Raw genomic sequence first — 22,290 nt, 5'->3', positions numbered from 1 at the left:
TAGCAGGCGCTTTTAACCAAAGTGACTTACATTTGATGCTTGATTACATAAGATGTATCTTCTCTTATTAGCTTTGTGCTGCTGCTTTCAGCCACAGACTGAGAATGATAAAGTATGGACAATAAAAGGGTCACTTAACCACTCAGAGAAGAAAACTAAAAAATGCAATCTTGTCCTGAAAGCATTTCTCAGACACATTTCCCCGTTATCCAGCCATCATCAGCTGTATTAGAAGACAAATTCATTTCTAATCCTATTTCTACAGCAGTTCTCTAGATCAATAGACTATATGCATCATGCTGCACAAAGCAAGATGAAAATTCAGATTATATAGAGCCCACTGTCGTGCCAAAACTGATGATTGGTCAGCTCAGGCTTCAAACAGAAAGATTATATGTGATTATAAACTGAGGAGGTTTTCTGTGTTCACACAGCCAGCATTTGGAATAAATAATCATATTAAATAACAGGTGTGAAACACTACAGATTACAGGCAAAACCGTACAGGCTAGACCTAGTATAGAAGTAACTTTGAACGAATCATTTCTCTTCCTTTTTTCATATAGCCTTGAACACATCCTGCTGTAATTAAAGGGATAGAGACGAAAGCGTTTTTTCTGCCATCACTAATTGTGCTGCTCTATCCACTGTATTTTTAACCCAATGAGGCCTGTAACTTGATTGTGTGTGTCACTTTAAGGTTTTTTACGAAACAATCCATTATGCTGCTTAATATAGCACAGTTATTTCTTATCATTTTAATGCGTTGTTGTAATTATAAACACACTGGTTTGTAGTGAAATTTGATTTAATGTGTAATGCACTTTGTTATTCTTATAGTTATTTACAAACCCGACTCCAAAAAAGTTGGGACACTGTATAAATTGTGAGTAAAAAAGGAATGGAATAATTTACAAATCTCATAAACTTATATTTTATTCACCATAGAATATAGATAACATATCAAATGTTGAAAGTGAGACATTTTGAAATGTCATGCCAAATATTGGCTCATTTTGGATTTCATGAGAGCTACACATTCCAAAAAAGTTGGGACAGGTAGCAATAAGAGGACAGAAAAGTTAAATGTACATATAAGGAACAGCTGGAGGACCAATTTGCTACTTATTAGGTCAATTGGGAACATGATTGGGTATAAAAAGAGCCTCTCAGAGTGGCAGTGTCTCCCAGAAGTCAAGATGGGCAGAGGATCACCAATTCCCCCAATGCTGCGGCCAAAAATACTGGAGCAATATCAGAAAGAGTTTCTCAGAGAAACATTGCAAAGAGTTTGAAGTTATCATCATCTTCAGTGCATAATATCATCCAAAGATTCAGAGAATCTGGAACAATCTCTGTGTAAGGGTCAAGGCCAGAAAACCATACTGGATGCCCGTGATCTTCGGCTCTTAGACAGCACTGCATCACATACAGGAATGATACTGTAATGGAAATCACAACATGGGCTCAGGTATGCACGTAATTTGCAGGGGGGTTACGGGGGTCATGACCCCCCCAAAAATCAGATCCAACTAATATAACCCCCTCAATATCATCACATCATTCAAATTAGTCAGAATGAATACTTTTGTTCGTTTTCTTTATTAATTTCATTTGCCAGCAAGAAAGATAGTATCATATTTTAAATAATTTGTAATGTACCCCCCCGCCCACCGAACCGACTACTTGGTATTACCCAACCTGCTTTCTCTACCAAGTTTGTTCACTATTTCGCGCAGTCGATGGGATGAATGGTTGGAGAAAGCTGACGGAAAGATGAGAAGAACTCTGAAAGGCAGCCAGACAACGATTTTTCATTGTTTGTCGACACCAGCCAAAAAAAAGAAAAGGAAATCCCTGACCAAACGGAGGTACCGCTATTGCTAAGTTAGCTGTTAAGTTAGCTCAGCGTTTCTCAAAGTGTGGGGAGTAGAGACATGAAAAACAGGTTTGGTGCCCATCTTTTTAATTCCTTTATTTATTGACCATACACTCAAAACAAAACAAAGACACATTTAAATGTAAGCCTTACTTAACCTTTTCTCACGTAAGTTTAAAAGTTTTTCAAGGCGACCGTTATTGATCGTAGTATCGCTTTATGGTTCCCATGGAGATGAATCATTCATTGCTTGTCAGCGCTGAATAACTGATGATCTGCTTTTATTTCCTTATATATATCTCATATTCTGATTGTCAAATATGTGCAAGTGGATGTGTTTTGTTGTTCAAACAACTTTAGTTGGGCTGTATTCGCAACGTATTTTAGGGATCTATCTTATTAAAATACCTAAAAAAATACGTAATTTCTGAATTTGATGTTATCAGAGGCTAAATGCAAACACAATTATTATTTTTTTTTATCTACTTTTGAGTCGTATTTCATGCAAAGTGATAATATAATTGCACTTTCATTTTCTCTGTTTGAAAGTTTTTAATGCAGTTATTTGATGTTAAGTTTTTAAAATGTGATGTTAATAAAATACATTTTAACAGTTAATCTTAAAGCCTAGTTTATTAACATTTTGTTGGGGTGATTGGGGACAGGTGGGGCTCGGAAACCTCTCCTATCTCTGAAGTGGGGAATGGCAGAAAAAGTTTGAGGAACCCTGAGTTAGCTGATGATGTGTTTTGTTGACTGGAGTTGGCTGGATAGATGTTGGTTTTCCAGTGTCGTATGAGGTAAAGCCAGAGGCTGCCAGGGACTGTGTAGAACCAGTGTCACTCAATTGTAACTTAAGTTGCTGTTTGCTCCAATACAGTCACCCGTTTTGGGGGGGGGGGGTGCATAATTAAATTATGCAAATTAGCATGTTACCTTTTACACAAGAAAATTAATCAATAAATTAATAAATATGCCGCGAGTTTAACACCGCAATGGTAGACCCAAAGTTACGCCCTAGGGCTCAGGAATACTTCCAGAAAACATTGTCGGTGAACATTGAAGTTTGTCACCTGGACTAAAAAGGACAAGGGTAACCCAAGTTGTTATCGTTGCTCAGTTCAGAAGCCTGCATCTCTGATGGTATGGGGTTTCATGAGTGTGTGTGGCATGGGCAGCTTACACATCTGGAAAGGCACCATCAATGCTGAAAGATATATCCAGGTTATAGAACAACATATGCTTCCATCCAGACCTTGTCTCTTTCAGGGAAGACCTTGCATTTTCCAACATTACAAAGCCAGACCACATACTGCATCAATTACAACATCATGACTGTGTAGAAGAAGGATCCGGGTAATGAAATGGCCAGCCTGCAGTCCAGATCTTTCACCCATAGAAAACATTTGGTGCATCATAAAGAGGAAGATGCGACAAAGAAGACCTAAGACAGTTGAGCAACTAGAAGCCTGTATTAGACAAGAATGGGACAACATTCCTATTCCTAAACTTGAGCAACTTGTCTCCTCAGTCCCCAGACGTTTGCAGACTGTTATAAAAAGAAGAGGGGAAGCCACACAGTGGTGAACATGGCCTTGTGCCAACTTTTTGTAGATGTGTTGATGCCATGAAATTTAAAATCAACTTATTTTTCCCTTAAAATGATACATTTTCTCAGTTTAAACATTTGATACGTCATCTATGTTGTATTCTGAATAAAATATTTAAATTTAAAACTTCCACATCATCACATTCTGTTTTTATTCACAATTTGTACTGTGTCCCAACATTTTTGGAATTGGGTTTGTAACTACACATGGACTGAATTGGAAGAATGCAGTCACATTTACAGAAACATTTACTTAGCTTATTGTGTTGCAAAATGAGGCTCAATCTGTTGCTGTATTTAGCTGGACTGTGAATGCAGAGGCTGTGTCAGAAAAAGATCATTATAAGAACATCTTTGCAGGTTTGAATACCTCCAGCTCTGTCTCCAATTTTCCAAACCTCAACATTTATTTCAGAATTCATCTAAAACTTTTTCGTGTTTTTTGAAGCTTTGATTGTGTTCACAGTGTGCAATATAACGTGTTCATGTTTCGCTTGTAAAAAAACAGTATTTTTCACACAATTCACCTATCTGTATACCGCTTGTTTTCACTGTCATAAAAACGGGCTGATGACTTCCTTGTAGTAGACCCCGCCTGAAGGATGGCCCAAACTTTACTGATGTTAATGAAGTTTATTGAGTCCGTTTTCACTCAAAAATCACCGTAAGACTCCAAAAATCACCGTAAGAGCTAAACAAACAAAGTACAACAAGCGCGAATTACAGACTAGTTCAAACCTCTATCATTAACATACAGTGAATTACACAAAACAGTTATCAAAAATATACAGACCTTATGCCTTTTCGGGGGGTGCTTAAAGTTGCAAACGTTATCTGCGACACAACTCTGATGAACTTGAACTGCGTGCTTTCTTTTTCCTTCCCCGTAGACTACAACACCCGTCAAAATAAAAGTCCCTCTTTAGTAAGACAGATAATGCATTTCTTAAACCCATTTAAACTCACAGAAATATAAAAACAAATGTTCAAAAACGAATTAGAATATTTATCAAAGCAAAGTTTGTTACACTCCCACCAAATTATAAATGTTATTTCAACATGCATAATTTTCAAACATAAGTAATTTTAACTTATAATAACCATTTTGTGTGCATGTGTGTAAAGCAAAGTCCTTTTGAAGATTTGTTCACTCCGCTTCCAATAATAAGACCAACTTCTGAGCTGGTCTCTCTACGACTGAGACCTTGTTTACCCATTCTCCTTTTTTGTTTAGTTTTTTGTCACCGAGTGCTATTGTGACCTTCCTTACTAGTCCATCTTGGCTAGTTACAGTGTCTACGACCCGTCCTAGTCTCCACTCATTTCTTGGAAGGTTCTCATCTGTATCCATGACCACATCACCAATCTGAAAATTCCTTTTTGGAGCATGCCAGCATTGTCTAGCTGTAATATTGTGGAGATACTCTTTTTTCCATCTACTCCAAAACTGTTCAGTAAGGTACTGCACCTGTCTCCATCTCTTTCTCCCGTAGATGTCTTCTCTTATGAACTTTCCTGGTGGTGGTAGGACTGTGGTGGCTTTCATGGTAATCAGATGGTTAGGTGTGAGCGGTTCTAAGCTCTTGGGGTCGTTCAGGTTATCCACTGTCAGGGGGCGACTGTTGACTATTGCCATGGCTTCATAAAATAAAGTGCGCAGTGAAGCATCGTTGAGCCTGCCTGATGAGAGGGAAACTGTAGCATTAAGAACACTCCATACAGTTTTGATTTGACGCTCCCATACACCACCTGCATGACTGGAATGAGGGGGATTCATGACAAAATCACACTGTTTATCTGCAAGGAAAGCAGTGAGCCTTTCTGGGTCAAGCTGATGTAATGCCGAGTTCAGTTCGTTTTTCGCGCCAACGAAATTGGTACCTTGGTCACATCTGATCTGCCGTACTGTGCCTCGAATTGCAATAAAGCATCGCAAACTGTTGATGAAAGCATCTGTGGACATATCTTCTAACATTTCTATATGAATGGCTCTTGAACAAAAGCAAGTTAGAAGCAGACCATACCTTTTGTGCTGTTTTCTTCCTTCTTTAGTCATGAATGGACCAAAGCAATCCATACCACAATACACAAACGGTGGGGAAGGCTCTACACGTTCTGTGGGAAGATCACTCATCCGCTGGCCTTCCACAGGTTTTCTCAACCTTCTACAAGGTACACAGTTGCGATTGTAAGATGCGACAGCTCTGTTTACTCCAGGTATCCAATAGCCGGAAGATCTGATTGCATTAATTGTGAAACCCTTTCCTTGATGCTTTACACTTTCATGATAGTGTGCAATAATCAACTTTGTTACATGATGATCTTTAGGAAGGATCAGTGGGTGCTTGAACAAGTGAGTGCATGATGAGTGGATAAGTCTTCCTCCCACCTTGATCATACCATGAAGGTCTATGAAGGCGTCCAGGTGATGAAGTTTGTTATAACCTGGAAGTTGTTTTCCTTGACTCAGGACATCCATTTCTTTCTGATATGCTTGTTTTTGAACTCCTTTTAGAATCAAGCCTTTTGCATGTTCCTGTTCACCTACAGAAGCATTAGTTTTATCCTTCTTAATCTGTCTCACAAGGCGTGCAATGGCTTTGACAGCATTAGACCAAGATGAGAACTTTGACAAATGGTCTACAAGATCTTTACTTTCTGTGGTTTCTGTTTGAAACGTCTGAATCTTTTTAACTTCTGGATCTCCTATTGGAAGCTCTGGTACAACATTTGAGGTCTCTATTTCTTTCTTCCACAGGAATGAAGGACCCGAGAACCAGTTGGACGAGAGCAATTCATTTATTGTTCTTCCTCTTGAAGCATTGTCTGCTGGGTTATCATCTGTTGGGACGTACAGCCATTGTTTGGGTGCTGTGCTTTGGCGTATTTTTTGGATACAAACGTATGAAAACGACGGGCGTTGTTATTGATGTAACCCAAGATCCCCTTTGAGTCAGTCCAAAAGAATTCATTGACATTGGTGAGGTCAAGCTCTTCTCTGAGCATATTGCTCATTTTGACTGATACCACTGCTGCCGTCAACTCTAACCTTGGAATTGTAGTAATCTTTACAGGAGTAACCCGGGCTTTGCCAATGAGGAAAGTGCAATTAATCTCATCCTTCTCATTGATTACTCTCAGATAAGAACACTGACCATAACCACAGGTACTTGCATCAGAGAAATGATGTATTTCCGTTTTTACAATTTTACTGAAATCAGCAGGCACATAGCATTGTGATATGTCCACCTTTTCCAGATTGACAAAGTCATTCTGCCATTTCTCCCACCATGGGCTAAGAGGAAGGGAAAGGGGATCATCCCAGCCTGTACCCTGGCGACACATTTCTTGTAGGATCCTCTTACCATTGAGAACATAGGGAGCTACAAAGCCCAAAGGATCATATATGGAGGCAACCGTTGACAATATGCTACGACGTGTTGTAGGTTGACCTTTTAGTGGGATATGGAATTGGAAGCTATCACTCTTTATGTTCCAATGAATTCCCAGCGCTCTTTCAAGTGGCATGTCATTGAAGGTAAGATCCTTTGTTTCAAAGTTTACAGCACGTTCTGATGCTGGTATACTCTGCAGAACAGTGTTGTCATTTGACACAAACTTGTGAAGTCGAAGACTTCCCTTTATGCACAACTCCCGTGCTTCCCTTGCCAGCTGAATGGCCTTTTCCACCGTCTCTACACTTGTGACTCCATCATCAACATAGAAGTCTCTTAAGATGAACTGAGCGGCTAATGAGTATGATTGACTATGCTCACTGGCTAGATATCTTAGTCCATAGTTTGCGCAACCAGGCGAAGAAACCGCGCCGAAAAGATGCACTTTCATCCGATAATCTTGAAGCGCTGAATTTGTGTCTCCGTTTTTCCACCATAAGAAGCGCAGGTAATCTCGGTAATTTTCCTGGACATGAAACTGGTGAAACATTTTTTCGATGTCACATATTACAGCTATAGGATGCCTTCTGAACCTAACAAGGACTCCGGTGAGATTGTTTATCGTGTCTGGTCCTGGTAACAAATGTTCGTTGAGACTTGTGCCTTTGAATTTTGCGGAACAATCAAAAACGACACGTAGCTTGTCTGGCTTTTTTGGATGGTAGATGCCGTAATGAGGTATGTACCACTTTTCGCCAACAGTTCCATCATCATTCACTGTTTCTACATCACCTCTTTCAATGATGTCATTCATGTAAGCAATGTAGTCTGTCTTATATTTCTCGTTTCTACAGAATTTCTTGTTCAAATGATTGAGTCTGACCTTGGCAAGCTCTCTGTTATCAGGTAAGTATGGCCGTTGTTTGAACGGAAGAGGGATTTCATAATGTCTTTGAGCATTTTTCTTTATACCTTCTTTGAGTTTGTCTAGGAACACAATATCATCCTGAGAAATTGTCTTTTCATCTGCTGTGACATCCTTAAAGTCCGACTCGAGTACACGGATGGCATCCATAGGTGTCAAAGCTGGAATCTCCTTTGTGGCTATTCTGTAACACAGACTGACTGATGTTGATCCGTTGATACCTGGTGTGGAGCAGCCCACAACACTCCATCCTAAGTCAGTTAGAATAGCATAAGGTTCATCATCTTTTCCCAGTATAACTTGCCTGGGAGCTAGCACTCTGTGGCAGTTGTAGCCAATAAGTAAACCTACTTCACAGTTGAGTAGAGGTGACATTTCGTCTGTGATTACCTTCAAGTGACTCCAGTTCTTTGCCGTTTCCTGCGTTGGTATGTGATCACGATTGACAGGAATACACTCCTTGGTGTATACTGGAGGCAGATTGATATGTACTGATGAATTGTAACCTCTCACACGAAGATCAGACACTCTTTTACTTTTAATTATCATACTGTCTCCCATCATGGTGGTAAGTTTGAGTTTTATTGGCTGAGAATCCACTTGCAGTTTATTACTCACTTCTTCATCAATGAAAGTGGTGTCACTCTGAGTGTCTAACAAAGCATAGACAAGCTGTTCATTGGATGGATTTTTGATGGATGACACCCACACAGGTACAATCATGGATGTAATGACTGAACGACCTTGTCTTGTGATATTAAGCGTCATGGCATCTGTAATCTCACTCTCACATGCATGCTCCATGCTTACCGTTGGTTGCTTTCTGTTTCCCTTATTCTCATAGTTGTAGTCATGAAGACATGTGGGATGTCGCAGTTTGCATACATCACATGTGTGGCGATGCCGACAATCCTTAGCACAGTGACCTGGTTTCATACACCCAAAACAGAGTTTATTGTCTTTGACATAGGACCTTCTGTCTTTCAGAGACTTTACCATGAATTCTGGGCACTTACAAAGTTTATGGCTGTCATCTTGACACAACATGCATGGTGTTTTTAACTGTCCTTTAGCCATTGTCTGTTTGTCACTGTTTACTGTTGTTTGTGTTTTGAAGACAATCGCCTTGTTTCTTTTGGTTTCATTTGAGATTCTTCTCTCATGAGGTGACTCGCGTGAATGAAGAGCATGTAGAGAAGTGATAGGATTACACACTATTTCTGCTTCAGTTGACATGAATTTTACAAAGTCTCGAAAGCTTGGAAATTCCTTGCCATCCATAAGTGATGTTGTGACTTGGCGGTTCCATGTGGATTATAATTTTCGGGAACCGAGTTAAACATAAATTGTAACCATTGATCTCTAAGTACAGTGTCCCTGGGAAGCCCAAACAAAGGTGATTGGACTCAGAGATGAAAATAACAGCGTTTTGACGACATGGGGACAAACACAAACGCAACTCTTCCTCTTCTCCATGAGACCGCAACAAGACCACGCCCCCCCTGTTTGTGTATTCCTGTGGCCGGAGGTTAGTCAAAAAACTGTTTTAGTGACGTCATTAAAGAAGGAACTAGAGGGATGTAGTCCAAACGGGTCGTTCGATGTAGGCGAATTCTGTTAAATAAAATATCTCGCTTGGCATTGAAGTTTGAGCTTTAAAATTTTACAGATATTATTTATACTCTAACAACAACATTACACACTAACTAAAGTTTGAAACATGGGATCACAAAGAACGGGACCTTTAAATCTTAACCATCAGACTGCGACCACAGATTGATAAGAAACAGCTGCACTTCACAAGCAGAGCCCAGCCCTCAGCTCCTCTGAGAACACTAACATGCATGAGAGTAACCAGGAGAAAGCCTGTACTTCACTTGAGATTCACTCGTATTTCAGAAACATGCTCAGCATACTTGACTGTATGTCACATCACTTAAATACAGTACCAGAATATAGTGGAATACCAAAATACAGCATTCCATTTGACACATGGTTACAAATGGGATATTTCCCAGTGTATTATTCAGTTAGATATGACTTTCTTTTGTTTTCAAGGTCATGTTGGTGATATTCTGCCAGATAATAACTGCAGCTGTTCTTCATAAGAGATCAGATATCTGGTCAAAATCGCCAGCCGTGACCTTTAGCTCTGCTTCACTGTAGAGCAGTGATCCTCAAATCCGGCTTTCCTGCAGAGTTTAGCTCCAACCCTAATCAAACAAACCTACCTGTGATTTTCTAATGACCGTGAAGACACTGATTAGCAAACTCAGGTGTGTTTGATTAAGGATAGAGCAAAGCTCTGCAGGAAAGTGGGTCTTGCGAGCCAGATTTGAGGATCAGTGCTGTAGAGTATGAGGTGGATCTGCTACCTGATGGAAGCGACTCGGAAAAGCCCATCGGTGCTTCCAGACAGAGATGTGAGGAGAGGATTGAGGAAGGAGGACGGCAGTGACCGGCCAAGCAAACCGAATGACCAACGCAGACAGAGGTGTGTGTGTGTGTGTGTGTGTGTGTGTGTGTGTGTGTTTGTGTGAGTGTGAGTGTGTGTGTGTGTGTGTGTGTGTGTTACAGAGAGAACAGTGTGGATGGGGAAAGTGTCATTCAGACACAAACTGCTGACATCATCAGGCATTATCAAACCAGACGGAGAGAAAATGATGGATAGAAAGGCTGCTGTACTGCTGTTAGGGAGAAATGAATTAACTGTACTGTGATGAAATGTGTTCTACAGTATAAAATGCCCAAGCAGATCCTTAATTAACACAAAGTATGCTTTTGGCAAGAAATAGTGCAGCGGGTCACAGAATCTCTGCTAAGATCAGTTCAGCTGTTCTCATACAGGGACACAACTGAACAAAGAGCCAGACACTACGGGATATATATATGTATGTATTAGGACTGTCACTTTAATGTGTTAACTAAAGTAATAAGTAAGGAAAAAATAACGCAATTAAAATATTTTAACGGCGTTAACGCACTGCCGCCCCACCCCCCCCCCAGACCTGTACGTGATCTTCTATTTCATAGTTGACTGATAACAAATGTAATGCAGGGCAACAACTCCATAAAGGCAAAAAATGCCCCTGTATGAGTTATTCATATTTACATCACATGATATCACACGAGCAGAGAGTGCCGTATCATGAGTGCTGTTTTTGTCCAGAATTTCACGAGTTCAAATGTGATTTAATACAACAGTTCAGTAAATAAGAATTTGATACTGTGTTTGCTGCTTACCAGTGTACTACAAAAGATACAAAACAGATTTCAGTACTTCCATAGGTTGGTAAATTAACACACACACACACACACACACACGTTTGTTTTTGTGTAAAGTGTGTTCATCCCATAGGTTTAATGGTTTTTATACTGTACAAACTGTATATTCTATGGCCCTACACCTAACCCTAACCCTCACAGGAAATTTTGTGCATTTTTACTTTCTCAAAAAAACTCATTCTGTATGATTTATAAGTGTTTTGAAAAATGGGGACATGGGTTATGTTGCCCTCTGACCTTTAAAAACTCTTCCCTGTTTGCCTCCAAATCCCTAATGGATATTTGATCTGGTTGAGTATAGACTCTGAGCTGGCCCTGGCAGTGTGATTCCCATCATCCGCAGGATTTCTGAATGAACATGCATCACTGGCATCTGTGGTTCCATGAAGAACCTTAACATCCAGGGAATCTTTCCACTGCACTGAACTTTCTATAGAAGAACAATGTTTTTAGATCATTACAATGTTAAATAAAATGTACTTTTAAGAACTGCTCACATTAATGGTTCATCTATGACATCGCCAGAATAAACATTTTGGGAACTTTATATTTTAATAGTGCAAAGAACATTTTTAAGGAAAGGTTCTTCATAGAACCATCAATGGCTACAAAAAAAAAAAATATTATTATTATTCAAAAGTTATTAAAAATGGTTATTAAGAACTGTTTCACATTTGGCAAACCAAAGACTGTTTTTAATGGCATTGCTGCATGAAAAAAAAATACACAAAAAACAAAAAAATTAAGGTTTTAATGCAAAGACCTATAAAAAGATGCTGTTGCAAAAGGGCAGAATAAAGATATTTTGTCTGATTTATCTTATAGATTAGGTTAGTTTTGACACATTTATTTCTCAGGGTGAAACTGACTCTTGGGTGTGACCACTAACCCCGGTCTGCTCTGTGTGCATCATAATAGTCTTTTCATAGTCTTCATGGCTTCATTCAGTCAGGCCTCTGAAAGTGCAAATTCTGTCTGTCAAAACTGTTTCAATTCATTATAGAAAAAAAGGAGAAAACACCCTTGAAACTTGGCAGACATGTGGGTATTATGGGCTGGAGGCTGAGATGCACTCGTGGCATTTACAAGATCCACAAACATTTCAACAAGTGCAAACCGGTAGAGCAAGTGAGATTTCTCACAGGGAAGCATGCTGCTAATTCACCAAATGATCCTAAATCAATGGAAAAATGTCAGTAATCAGAGTTGCATGGGTGCTGCAGTAAATCAGAGATGCAAATGCTCAAGAAAAGCAAAGCAGTGTGTTAATGTGTATATCAGCAGAGTAAGTCGATATGGCTGAACTGAATATCTGTCTTAAATTAGACTATGACTTTGTGTTGGAGTGATCCATGCCACTGTGTAATCCAACACCGAACTTAATTTAGAGCGTCTGTCTTCGTCCAGTCCACATTCATTCAATTACAAACCTTCCTCTTTCTCTAACGGACTTCCATTGTGTTTAAAGCTCATTCTGTGATTTAGGGGATATTTCACATCAGGAAAACGGAAAGTTTTACTATTTTAACAACAGCAGGCCTCGTCTGTCCAACTAAACGTTATTTTCTCAAATGTTATATTTGTTGGAAAATCAAAAACAAATAAAAACAGAAAATCCTAAAAACCTTGAAAATGCAAACCATGACAATGTTCCCAATTAATGTAGTTTTTTTTTTATGTCCATAAGTTTTTTGTACATTTTATTTACATTTTTTTTAGTTAAGTTAAACTGAATTAAATTGAGAAAAGTCTACTTTATATGTTATTTCAGTCTATTTTATTTCAAGTAACAAAGATGTTTTTAATGGTTTTGATTTTAGTTTAAGTTTATTGATTATTTGGAAATCAAAAAAAAAGCAGATATGGGTTTGCAGAGAACATGCATGTGTGAGATTACAGTAGGTTCTCTTATTGGATCAAATATGATCATTAGTTTGTAGCGTTTCTCCTCTTCCTGAGTAAGTGTGATTACACAGAATGTGAGTCATGTTTCATATGAATGTGAAAGCAGGAAACACAGAGAGAAAAATCAGAGTTCTCCAGAAATCTCTGTTACGACTGAAAACACCTGAACTTATGCATGTCATTCCAAGCTGGTTGTTTGTTTCATGTTTTGTTCATCGGTATGTTGTAGCCTCATTTCTACATTCACCTTGAAATCTCTGTGAAGGTGTAAGGAATGAGATAACAGCAGAGATGTCAGACTAATTACAGTCTAATGACTGGTGTTCGTCACCTCACTCCTCCCTCGACTTCACTAATGAGAGAAGAGGCTTTCTGCTGGAATACTTTATGAGCTGCATCCTCTGTCTATGCATCTTGAACATGGATAATCATAATTATAATTAAGTGTTTTATAGTATCCTCTGCACAACAAGAAAACATATATATAAAAAAATGACAAAAAGCATAATAACTAAACATTTTAATTTGGTCTGTACTACAATAATCATGTGAATGTTTTTGAGCAGAAGGTCAGATGTTCTTCTTGTGAAGCTGAAGATGCTCTCGGATCTTAACATGATCATCAGGTTTAATACAAACTCATGCGGTTAAAGAGGAACAAACTGAACACAGCAAGACTTTCTCAAATTAATGTAATTTCTTTGAATTCAGTTTCCCTCAAACTGTGATTAAGATCATGTAGTTTGTGAGCATCATTAGATAAATGTGCTCTAGTGCTCAGAGACTGTATTGGGAGTGTATCGGTCAGCTACATCACTGACCGCAGCTCACTGCTTCTCTCTCAGCACAGCTTCACATGTTTTATTAATGTCTGTCAGATGTCAGTGTTTACTGTGGAGGGTCAGAAGGCTTCTCTCTCTCTGTCCAGCTGTTCGATGGTTAGCTGACCCACAAGAAACTGGATATTTCGTTTCTGTTTTGCTCTCAGTGTGGAAGTGAGAATCACATTTAACTGTTAATTAGGTGACAATAGACTGTCATTGTGTCAAACTGTGAGGAATTGAACAGGGTGCAGCTGTGCAAGATTGCATTCTGCTGAACTAAAGCATGCTGGAAATTACATGCAACTCCTACACAGTCATACAATATATATATATATATGCATAATTACATCTATACTATTTGTCTTTTGACAGTGATTTTTGACAGGACTCATCTCCTAGCTCTGATTGCTGTCACTCAGAATAATCACAGAATAATCACTACAACACTCAATACAGATGAAGTCTCTGCTTCACCACTAGATGGATCTACTGCTCCAGGAAACACACTCTTACGTCCTTCTCATGTTAGTTTTTTCAACAGCTTACACACATTTTCAAAACTTTGCCTCTTTTTTTTCAAAACTTTACACACACATCCAAGAATTGCACACAAAATGCAGAAAACCTCCCATCTCTTGCAAAATAAGTGAAAGTCATGGCATTTACCAAGTATGGTAGCCCATACTCCGAACAAACTAATAATTACATCATACAATAATAATAAAAAGAAACCGCAGTGTTTGTCTGTGATGCCACAATCTCTTGAGTGAGAGTGATTAAGTGGGTTGTGTGAAGGTGTGAGGAGCCAGGGAAAGCCGTTTTAAGATGATCTGGACATCAATCCACAAGTGAAGTGTGACGATCAGGACTGTCTTCAAAGAGCTGTGTTGATGGCCCTTCTGTCTCCTGTCTGAATGCTGTTTACAGCTGTTTTGTCGCAGGATGATAATTAATGCTGTCTGTCCATCAGATTGATTACTAACGAGCCGCTCGCTGATTCACTGGGTAACACAGAGAGTCAAACACACCATCATCACCATCACCACCATCACCATGACCACCTTCACAACCTTCATCACCACCACCATCATCACCATCATCACCACCATCACCACCACCACTGTCATCACCATGACCACCTTCACAACCTTCATCACCACCACCATCATCACCATCATCACCACCACCACTGTCATCACCATGACCACCTTCACAACCTTCATCACCATCACCACCACCATCATCACCATCATCACCACCACCACCGTCATCACCATGACCACCTTCACAACCTTCATCACCATCACCACCACCATCATCACCATCATCACCACCACCACCGTCATCACCATGACCACCTTCACAACCTTCATCACCATCACCACCACCATCATCATCATCATCACCACCACCACCATCATCACCATGACCACCTTCACAACCTTCATCACCATCACCACCACCATCATCACCATCATCACCACCACCACTGTCATCACCATGACCACCTTCACAACCTTCATCACCATCACCACCACCATCATCACCATCATCACCACCACCACCGTCATCACCATGACCACCTTCACAACCTTCATCACCATCACCACCACCATCATCATCATCATCACCACCACCACCGTCATCACCATGACCACCTTCACAACCTTCATCACCATCACCACCACCATCATCACCATCATCACCACCACCACTGTCATCACCATGACCACCTTCACAACCTTCATCACCATCACCACCACCATCACCACCACCACCGTCATCACCATGACCACCTTCACAACCTTCATCACCATCACCACCACCATCATCACCATCATCACCACCACCACCGTCATCACCATGACCACCTTCACAACCTTCATCACCATCACCACCACCATCATCATCATCATCACCACCACCACCGTCATCACCATGACCACCTTCACAACCTTCATCACCATCACCACCACCATCATCACCATCATCACCACCACCACTGTCATCACCATGACCACCTTCACAACCTTCATCACCATCACCACCACCATCATCACCATCATCACCACCACCACCGTCATCACCATGACCACCTTCACAACCTTCATCACCACCACCACCACCATCATCATCATCATCACCACCACCACCGTCATCACCATGACCACCTTCACAACCTTCATCACCACCATCATCACCATCATCACCACCACCACCATCATCACCACCACCACCGTCATCACCATGACCACCTTCACAACCTTCATCACCATCACCAACATCACCACCACCATCATCACCATCACCACCATCATCACCACCATCATCATCAACATCACCCCCATCACCGCATTCATCACCACCACCACCTTCATCACCATCACCACCATCAACATAATCATCATCACCACCACCACACCACCACCTTCATCACCATCACCTTGACCACCTTCACCACATCCATCACCATCATCTCCTTCACCATCATCACCACACCACCATGATCACCACCACCGTCATCATCACCACCATCATCATCATCATTATATGAAGAGCTGAGAGCTCATTCTAAATGTGCTTTCAAAGTGTGTCCAAACCTACAGAACCTGGACATCCAAAGCACCTTTGCACACCAGTGACTTTAAGAGTTTGGAAAGAAGGAGGAGTAAACGACGAGTGCTGGAGTGTAGTTCATTACTGAATAATAATCACATGATGAAAAACGTATTTAATAATGTTATCAAGTACATTTCACATTTAACCATTGAGAGGACAGGAAAAAAATACCCTGTTGTGTTAAATATTACATTTATTCAAACTGGGTTTAGCAGGGGGTTGTAAATTGAATAGCAAATAATTCATTAAATATTTAAAAAAAAAAGTTACATTAAAATAACGAATTCAAAAATATTTAAAATTATAATAAAATGTATTAATTTTTTATTTTATTTTTATAATTAGATTTTTATATATATTTAAAAATCATTTTAAACACTTTTTTAAAGATGATATTTGTTCATGTAATCATGTAATCAATTAAAAGTAGTCTGATTATGAGTATTCTGAAATGTAATATAATCTAATTACAAGTATTTATTTTGTAATCTGATTATGTCATCCAGATTGCTTGTAATCAGTTTCTCCTGCTGATAACAGAGTGTACCGTTCCATTTAACTCTAGATATTTCTGACTGAAGTCCTCTGAGCTGTTGTTGAGATCCGGTCAGCGCTGTTACTCATCGATCAGCTCATTTGTGTCTGATAAAGCTAACACACCTTCAGAAACAGCATCACCTGCACTCTCTTCTTGACACACAGGAAGTGACTCACATTTACAGCTCATATACAGATTCCTCTGACTGTCACATCCAGAAGTTGAAACGCTGTTCTGCTGTTACACTTTGGAAACCTTATCTTTCTTTAGCAATCTGGTAATGGTACAGTTTCATCACACACATTACTTCATATAGAGTCATAAACCTGACAGATTCATGGAGTTTCCTATGGGTGTTTGGGTGTTCCTATAGGAAATTCCTGAGTGAACTGATGTGAATTATCCTTCTGCTCCATTAGATTTCCTTAAGAATCTCAACACAAATATGGAAGGCCGACAGGTGACCATAACTCCCATAATATCACAAACATATCCAAACTAAATGAATGAGCACCTCTGGCAAACCTAGGTCTATTTTGATACTCTCAGCAGAAATGATATAACACAGATGAGGTTACGATAAGTATGAGATGTTTTCTGGTCCAAGTCGAGCATGACTCACTGAGTTGCGACACACACTTTATCAGCTGGGTGTGGTGCACAACACTAAAGGACAGATCGTCCAAAAATCTCTCAGCATTTGCTTTTGTTTTTAATTCTTTCACACAACACACAATGAGTCACTTTAAATTAAGATGAATTAAAAAAATATATATACATATGACAATATTAACACTGACAGTGATGTTGAACTGAACTGACACAGCGCTGATCTGAATAATGAGCCGAAACTGGAACTGTTTGATATGGATGAATTTTACAGCATTATTATTTCCTGTTTATTCAGGTGAAGCTGTCTAGTGAAAAGCGCTTTAAAAACACGAGTCGAGATCAACTTTGTGTGCCTACACCTTTAAGACACGCTCAGTTGATGACGTGAGGCGGTGACGCGCCGCGGACGGTGAGCAGATGTGTTGCCAAGTCCTCTGTTTTACTGCGGAATTGGGATGCTTTAACTTTATTGTAGTGGGTTGTTTTCATTTGTAGCAATAGCCAACAATACACTGTATGGGCCAAAATGATCATTATTTCTTTTATGCCAAATATCATTAGGATATTAAGTAAAGATCATGTTCCAGGATATTATAATTAGTAATATGATTGCTAAGAACTTAATTTAGACAACTTTATTTTCACAATATTTAGATTTTTTTTTTTTGCTCCCTTAGATTCCAGATTTTCAAATAGTTGTATCTCAGCCAAATATTGTCCTGCTAACAAACCACACCTCAATTAAAAAAGAAGAAAAAAGAAAATGAAGCTTTTGTATTTTTTATATACTGTATGAACCTAAAATAAATAAATAAATAAATAATTTTAAAAAGAAAGAAAGAAAGAAATACCCTTATGACGGGTTTTGTGGTTAACAAATTATTAACAAGAATAATGTTAGGGCATTCAAATGTAAATAGAACACTTAAAATAATAGGGAAACGATGTAATGTTGAAGAAACAATACCTCTTGCATTTCTTGAATGTAGGAAGTATAAACAAGAAAGTCAAGTCGAGTCACCATCATTTATATAGCGATTTTTAAAATGCAGACTGTGTCAAAGCAGCTTTACAGTATTAAACGGGAAATAGTGTCGAAATAGTGTTTCAGACGAGACAAGCAGTTTAATTCTAGGCTGCAACAAAGGGAGAAAATGATAGAAGAAATAAGGAAAACTGGAATTCAATAATTAAATATTAAAGGTTTTAATATATATATATATATATATATATATATATATATATATATATATATATATATATATATATATATATATAGTAAATTTGATTTTATTAGAGAGACTGGATTGATAAATAGAATAAAACTCTGTTCCACACTCCGAAGCAGAAGGTGGCGGTAATGGGCGTTCACGTTGGTTGCCAGCCGCCGTTAAAAACCGAAAAGAAGAAATAGAACAGAAGATTAGTAACTGGGCGGGTTTTATTGTGAAAACCTGGCAACCCTGGTGAGCAGGAAGCCTGCACGCATTGCATTGATCGCTCGCGGAGCGTAGACGGAGTAACGCGCTTCTAATGCTGGGCCGCCGTCCGAAGCAAGGCCTTCCTCAGCGCGGAGCTCTCACCGAACCCCGGCCGGAACCGAGCCGAGCCACGGAGGACTCATAAACAGCGGCCCGCGTAGGAGAGAGAGCGACAGAGACACACACACACACACACACAGAGAGAGAGAGAGAGAGACACTGTCCAAGCGTTCAGAGCCATGAGAGAATACAAAGTGGTCGTGTTGGGATCCGGTGGCGTGGGAAAATCGGCGCTGACCGTGCAGTTCGTCACCGGATCCTTCATCGAGAAGTACGACCCGACGATAGAGGACTTCTACCGCAAGGAGATCGAGGTGGACTCGTCGCCGTCGGTGCTGGAGATCCTGGACACGGCGGGCACCGAGCAGTTCGCCTCTATGCGCGATCTGTACATCAAGAACGGCCAGGGCTTCATCCTCGTGTACAGTCTGGTCAACCAGCAGAGCTTCCAGGACATCAAGCCCATGCGCGACCAGATCATCCGCGTCAAGCGCTACGAGCGCGTGCCCATGATCCTGGTGGGCAACAAGGTGGATCTGGAGGGCGAGAGGGAGGTGTCTTCCGGGGAGGGCAAGGCGCTGGCGGACGACTGGAACTGTCCGTTCATGGAGACCTCGGCCAAAAACAAAGGCTCCGTGGACGAGCTGTTCGCGGAGATCGTGCGGCAGATGAACTACGCGTCGGCGCCGAGCGGAGATGACCAGTGCTGCGCGTCCTGCGCGATCCTCTGAGAACCGCGCGCGACGTCTGGGTTCTCCTGCGCGTTTGTTGCCATGGTGAGTGAGTGAGTGAGTGCGCGCGCGAGCGGAGAACGAGGACAGAACACACCGCAGACAGACAGACATCGCTTGAGAGTCGCGACCGACTTACGACTGTAACAAACTGACAGAACTATCCTTAAAGGGCCAGCTCTCCCAGAATGAAAGTTCTGTTAGACTGAAGACACACTGGGTAACTTTCTGAACAATGTTGCTGTCAACTGGGAAATGTGTTAACTATCTTACGGCTGTGCTTTATGGCAAATAATAATAATAATAATCTTGATTCTTTTATTTTGTTACTATTTTTAACTGGTCAACTTGAAAATGTAACCACAACATCATTCAAGTAACTTGTTATGTTTTAACCCTTTAGTCAAAGAAAATTATATTCCAAGTGCGCCGCACGTGACGTTATCAACATGATGTAAATGTTAAACAAATTACATTATTTTCTCTTCACTCTTGTCATTAGCATATTGTCAAAGTGTTTAATTTTAACATTTGGTAATCTTATTATTCAAAATTGTGATTCCTTGATTTCTAAAAAATGTAATCATGGCATAACATTATATTCAAAATTCAAATAGCTCAAATCAGAGAAGTGGCCCAGCTCTACCCGTTCTCAATGAGAAACTGCTCAGAAAGTTGCCCCTCGTATCATCAGCCTTGCCATCATTTGTTCCATACCTGTAAGAGGTTCTTCTGTTCAACACAAAACAAGATATTTTGAAGAATGTGGCTAACTAAACAATTGTTACTCCTCATTCGCTCCCATAGTATGAAAAAAAAAGCACTATGGAAGTCCATCGGGGCCAAAAACTGTCTTCTTTTGTTTTCAATTTGAGCAACGACAGAACTTTGTTTTTTTGGTCGAACCATCGCTTTAACTGTCATCAGTATTCCTATAAGTGTCCTCCATGTCTTGCACATGACAAACGAATATTGAAACCAGTGTTTACATGACAGAATACTTGAATGTTCTGGGATTATATAAATATATAGATAGATATATATATATATAGACAAAGCGACATGTTTAAATCATAGGCACTTGAGGGGCTTTTGTTGCCAGGTGCCAGGCTGTGTGGTGTTGACGAGCGCTAGTAATTAGTTGTTTTGTATTTTATTTTGGAGGTGTGTGGCAGGATTTCTGTAGTGTTGAGCGACGCGTCTCCTCGGGAGGAAGAGGAGGACTCTGGGACAGCGGATCACTCTTCAGGACTCGCAGCACATCATTGATGTCAACACAAGTGTCTTGCACTCGCTACTGGAACTCAACCCCGAGAACGTGAAAAACCAAGACACGGGAGGAATTTAAAATGACAATGTTTTGCTCGTGGACTTGGAAACCCTTGTTGTGAATCGTTTTGCTTTTCATTCGCTGGATTGAAACAACTTTCTCGTGCCCCCCCAACACACACACACACACACACACACACACATCCGCACGAGGACTTCACTGTTTTGACGCGAGGACGTCTGAGCTTATGCGTCGAGTGCCTTCCAAAAAACTGAATTTAGTGCCAACCTGCAAGGAGTCTCGGTTGATGGCAGTCCACACAGTTCTTAACTGTTCCTGATGGTTTCGGGGGTTAGCGATGTTTCAGAGGCCTGTCGTCAACAGAACCTCTGTTCTCTTTGTTTTGTTTTGAGTGAACAATCTTTCTGGCTTTTTTCTCCAATACACAGGTACTGAAGCCCCCAGACTCCAACCACAAACCACTGTCTGTTCGACATCAGATCTTTTGTTATTTTCTTTTTAACAAATGTGATGTACCATTGAAATTCTAATCCGACTGTACGTTTAATTTCAGACTAGCGTTTTAACAGCTGTCTGATTGTTTTAACGAGACTTTTAATACATGCATTTTTATAAAAAAAAAGTGTCTGTTTGCCCTCTTTTCCTGTGATAAGCCTGTGTGAGTAGATCCCCCAGGAGCTGGTGATTATGTGTAGTGTGTGAGTGTGTGAGTTATCTGTAGATGATGGTGTTAGGGTGCAGTTACAGTAGGGCTTGTGTTATACGTTCTGCACTGTATAGATGCTAAACTGGAGATGATTTAAAGACACATGCAGCAGCTTCTTGTAAAACAGATGTTTGCTCAAGGTTTAGAAATAGAACATGCTGTTTCTGCGTCATGCCTCTCCGTGTAATTACACACGCTCCAAGTGTTCCTATACTTCCCAAATGCCTTAATGTACGGTTTTGAGGATAATACTGTGTTTCATTCAAACCGCAGGAATTGTAGTAATTGATGAGCTACTAGTTGTCTGGCCAGGTGGAGTTTGATATTTTTAGATGTTTCTGCTGGTCTATTAAAATCAGAGTTCATGCAGAAATGATTCTACAGGTTTGGAAAGAGTGTAATGAGCGCAAACTGTCCCTTTAATTCATAG

At 40.1% G+C, this 22,290-nt stretch overlaps 1 protein-coding gene across 2 annotated transcripts; it reads left to right on the top strand.

Annotated features, from left to right (window-relative positions):
* The first annotated feature begins 19,036 nt into the window (after positions 1-19,036).
* On the top strand, positions 19,037-21,644 carry LOC132101183 (ras-related protein Rap-2b). Of its 2 annotated transcripts, none has more exons than XR_009423149.1 (2): positions 19,037-20,083; positions 21,028-21,644. XR_009423149.1 is itself a non-coding variant. In XM_059505902.1 (2 exons), exon 1 carries the CDS (start codon positions 19,312-19,314, stop codon positions 19,861-19,863), a length of 552 nt encoding a protein of 183 aa, XP_059361885.1. In that variant the 5' UTR covers positions 19,037-19,311; the 3' UTR covers positions 19,864-19,908; positions 21,028-21,644. The 2 variants fall into 2 exon arrangements, 1 of the variants encoding a protein (XP_059361885.1); XM_059505902.1 differs by having other exon boundaries at positions 19,037-19,908.
* The last annotated feature ends 646 nt before the right edge of the window (positions 21,645-22,290 follow it).

This window comes from Carassius carassius, chromosome 23 (assembly GCF_963082965.1).
Source record: "Carassius carassius chromosome 23, fCarCar2.1, whole genome shotgun sequence".
In the NCBI taxonomy this organism is placed as follows: domain Eukaryota; kingdom Metazoa; phylum Chordata; class Actinopteri; order Cypriniformes; family Cyprinidae; genus Carassius; species Carassius carassius.
This window is presented reverse-complemented; position numbering and strand designations above follow the sequence as displayed.

What these genes read in the sequence shown, in the direction of transcription:
- LOC132101183 (XM_059505902.1), top strand. Translation starts at nt 19,312, where the DNA reads ATGAGAGAATACAAAGTGGTCGTGTTGGGATCCGGTGGCGTGGGAAAA.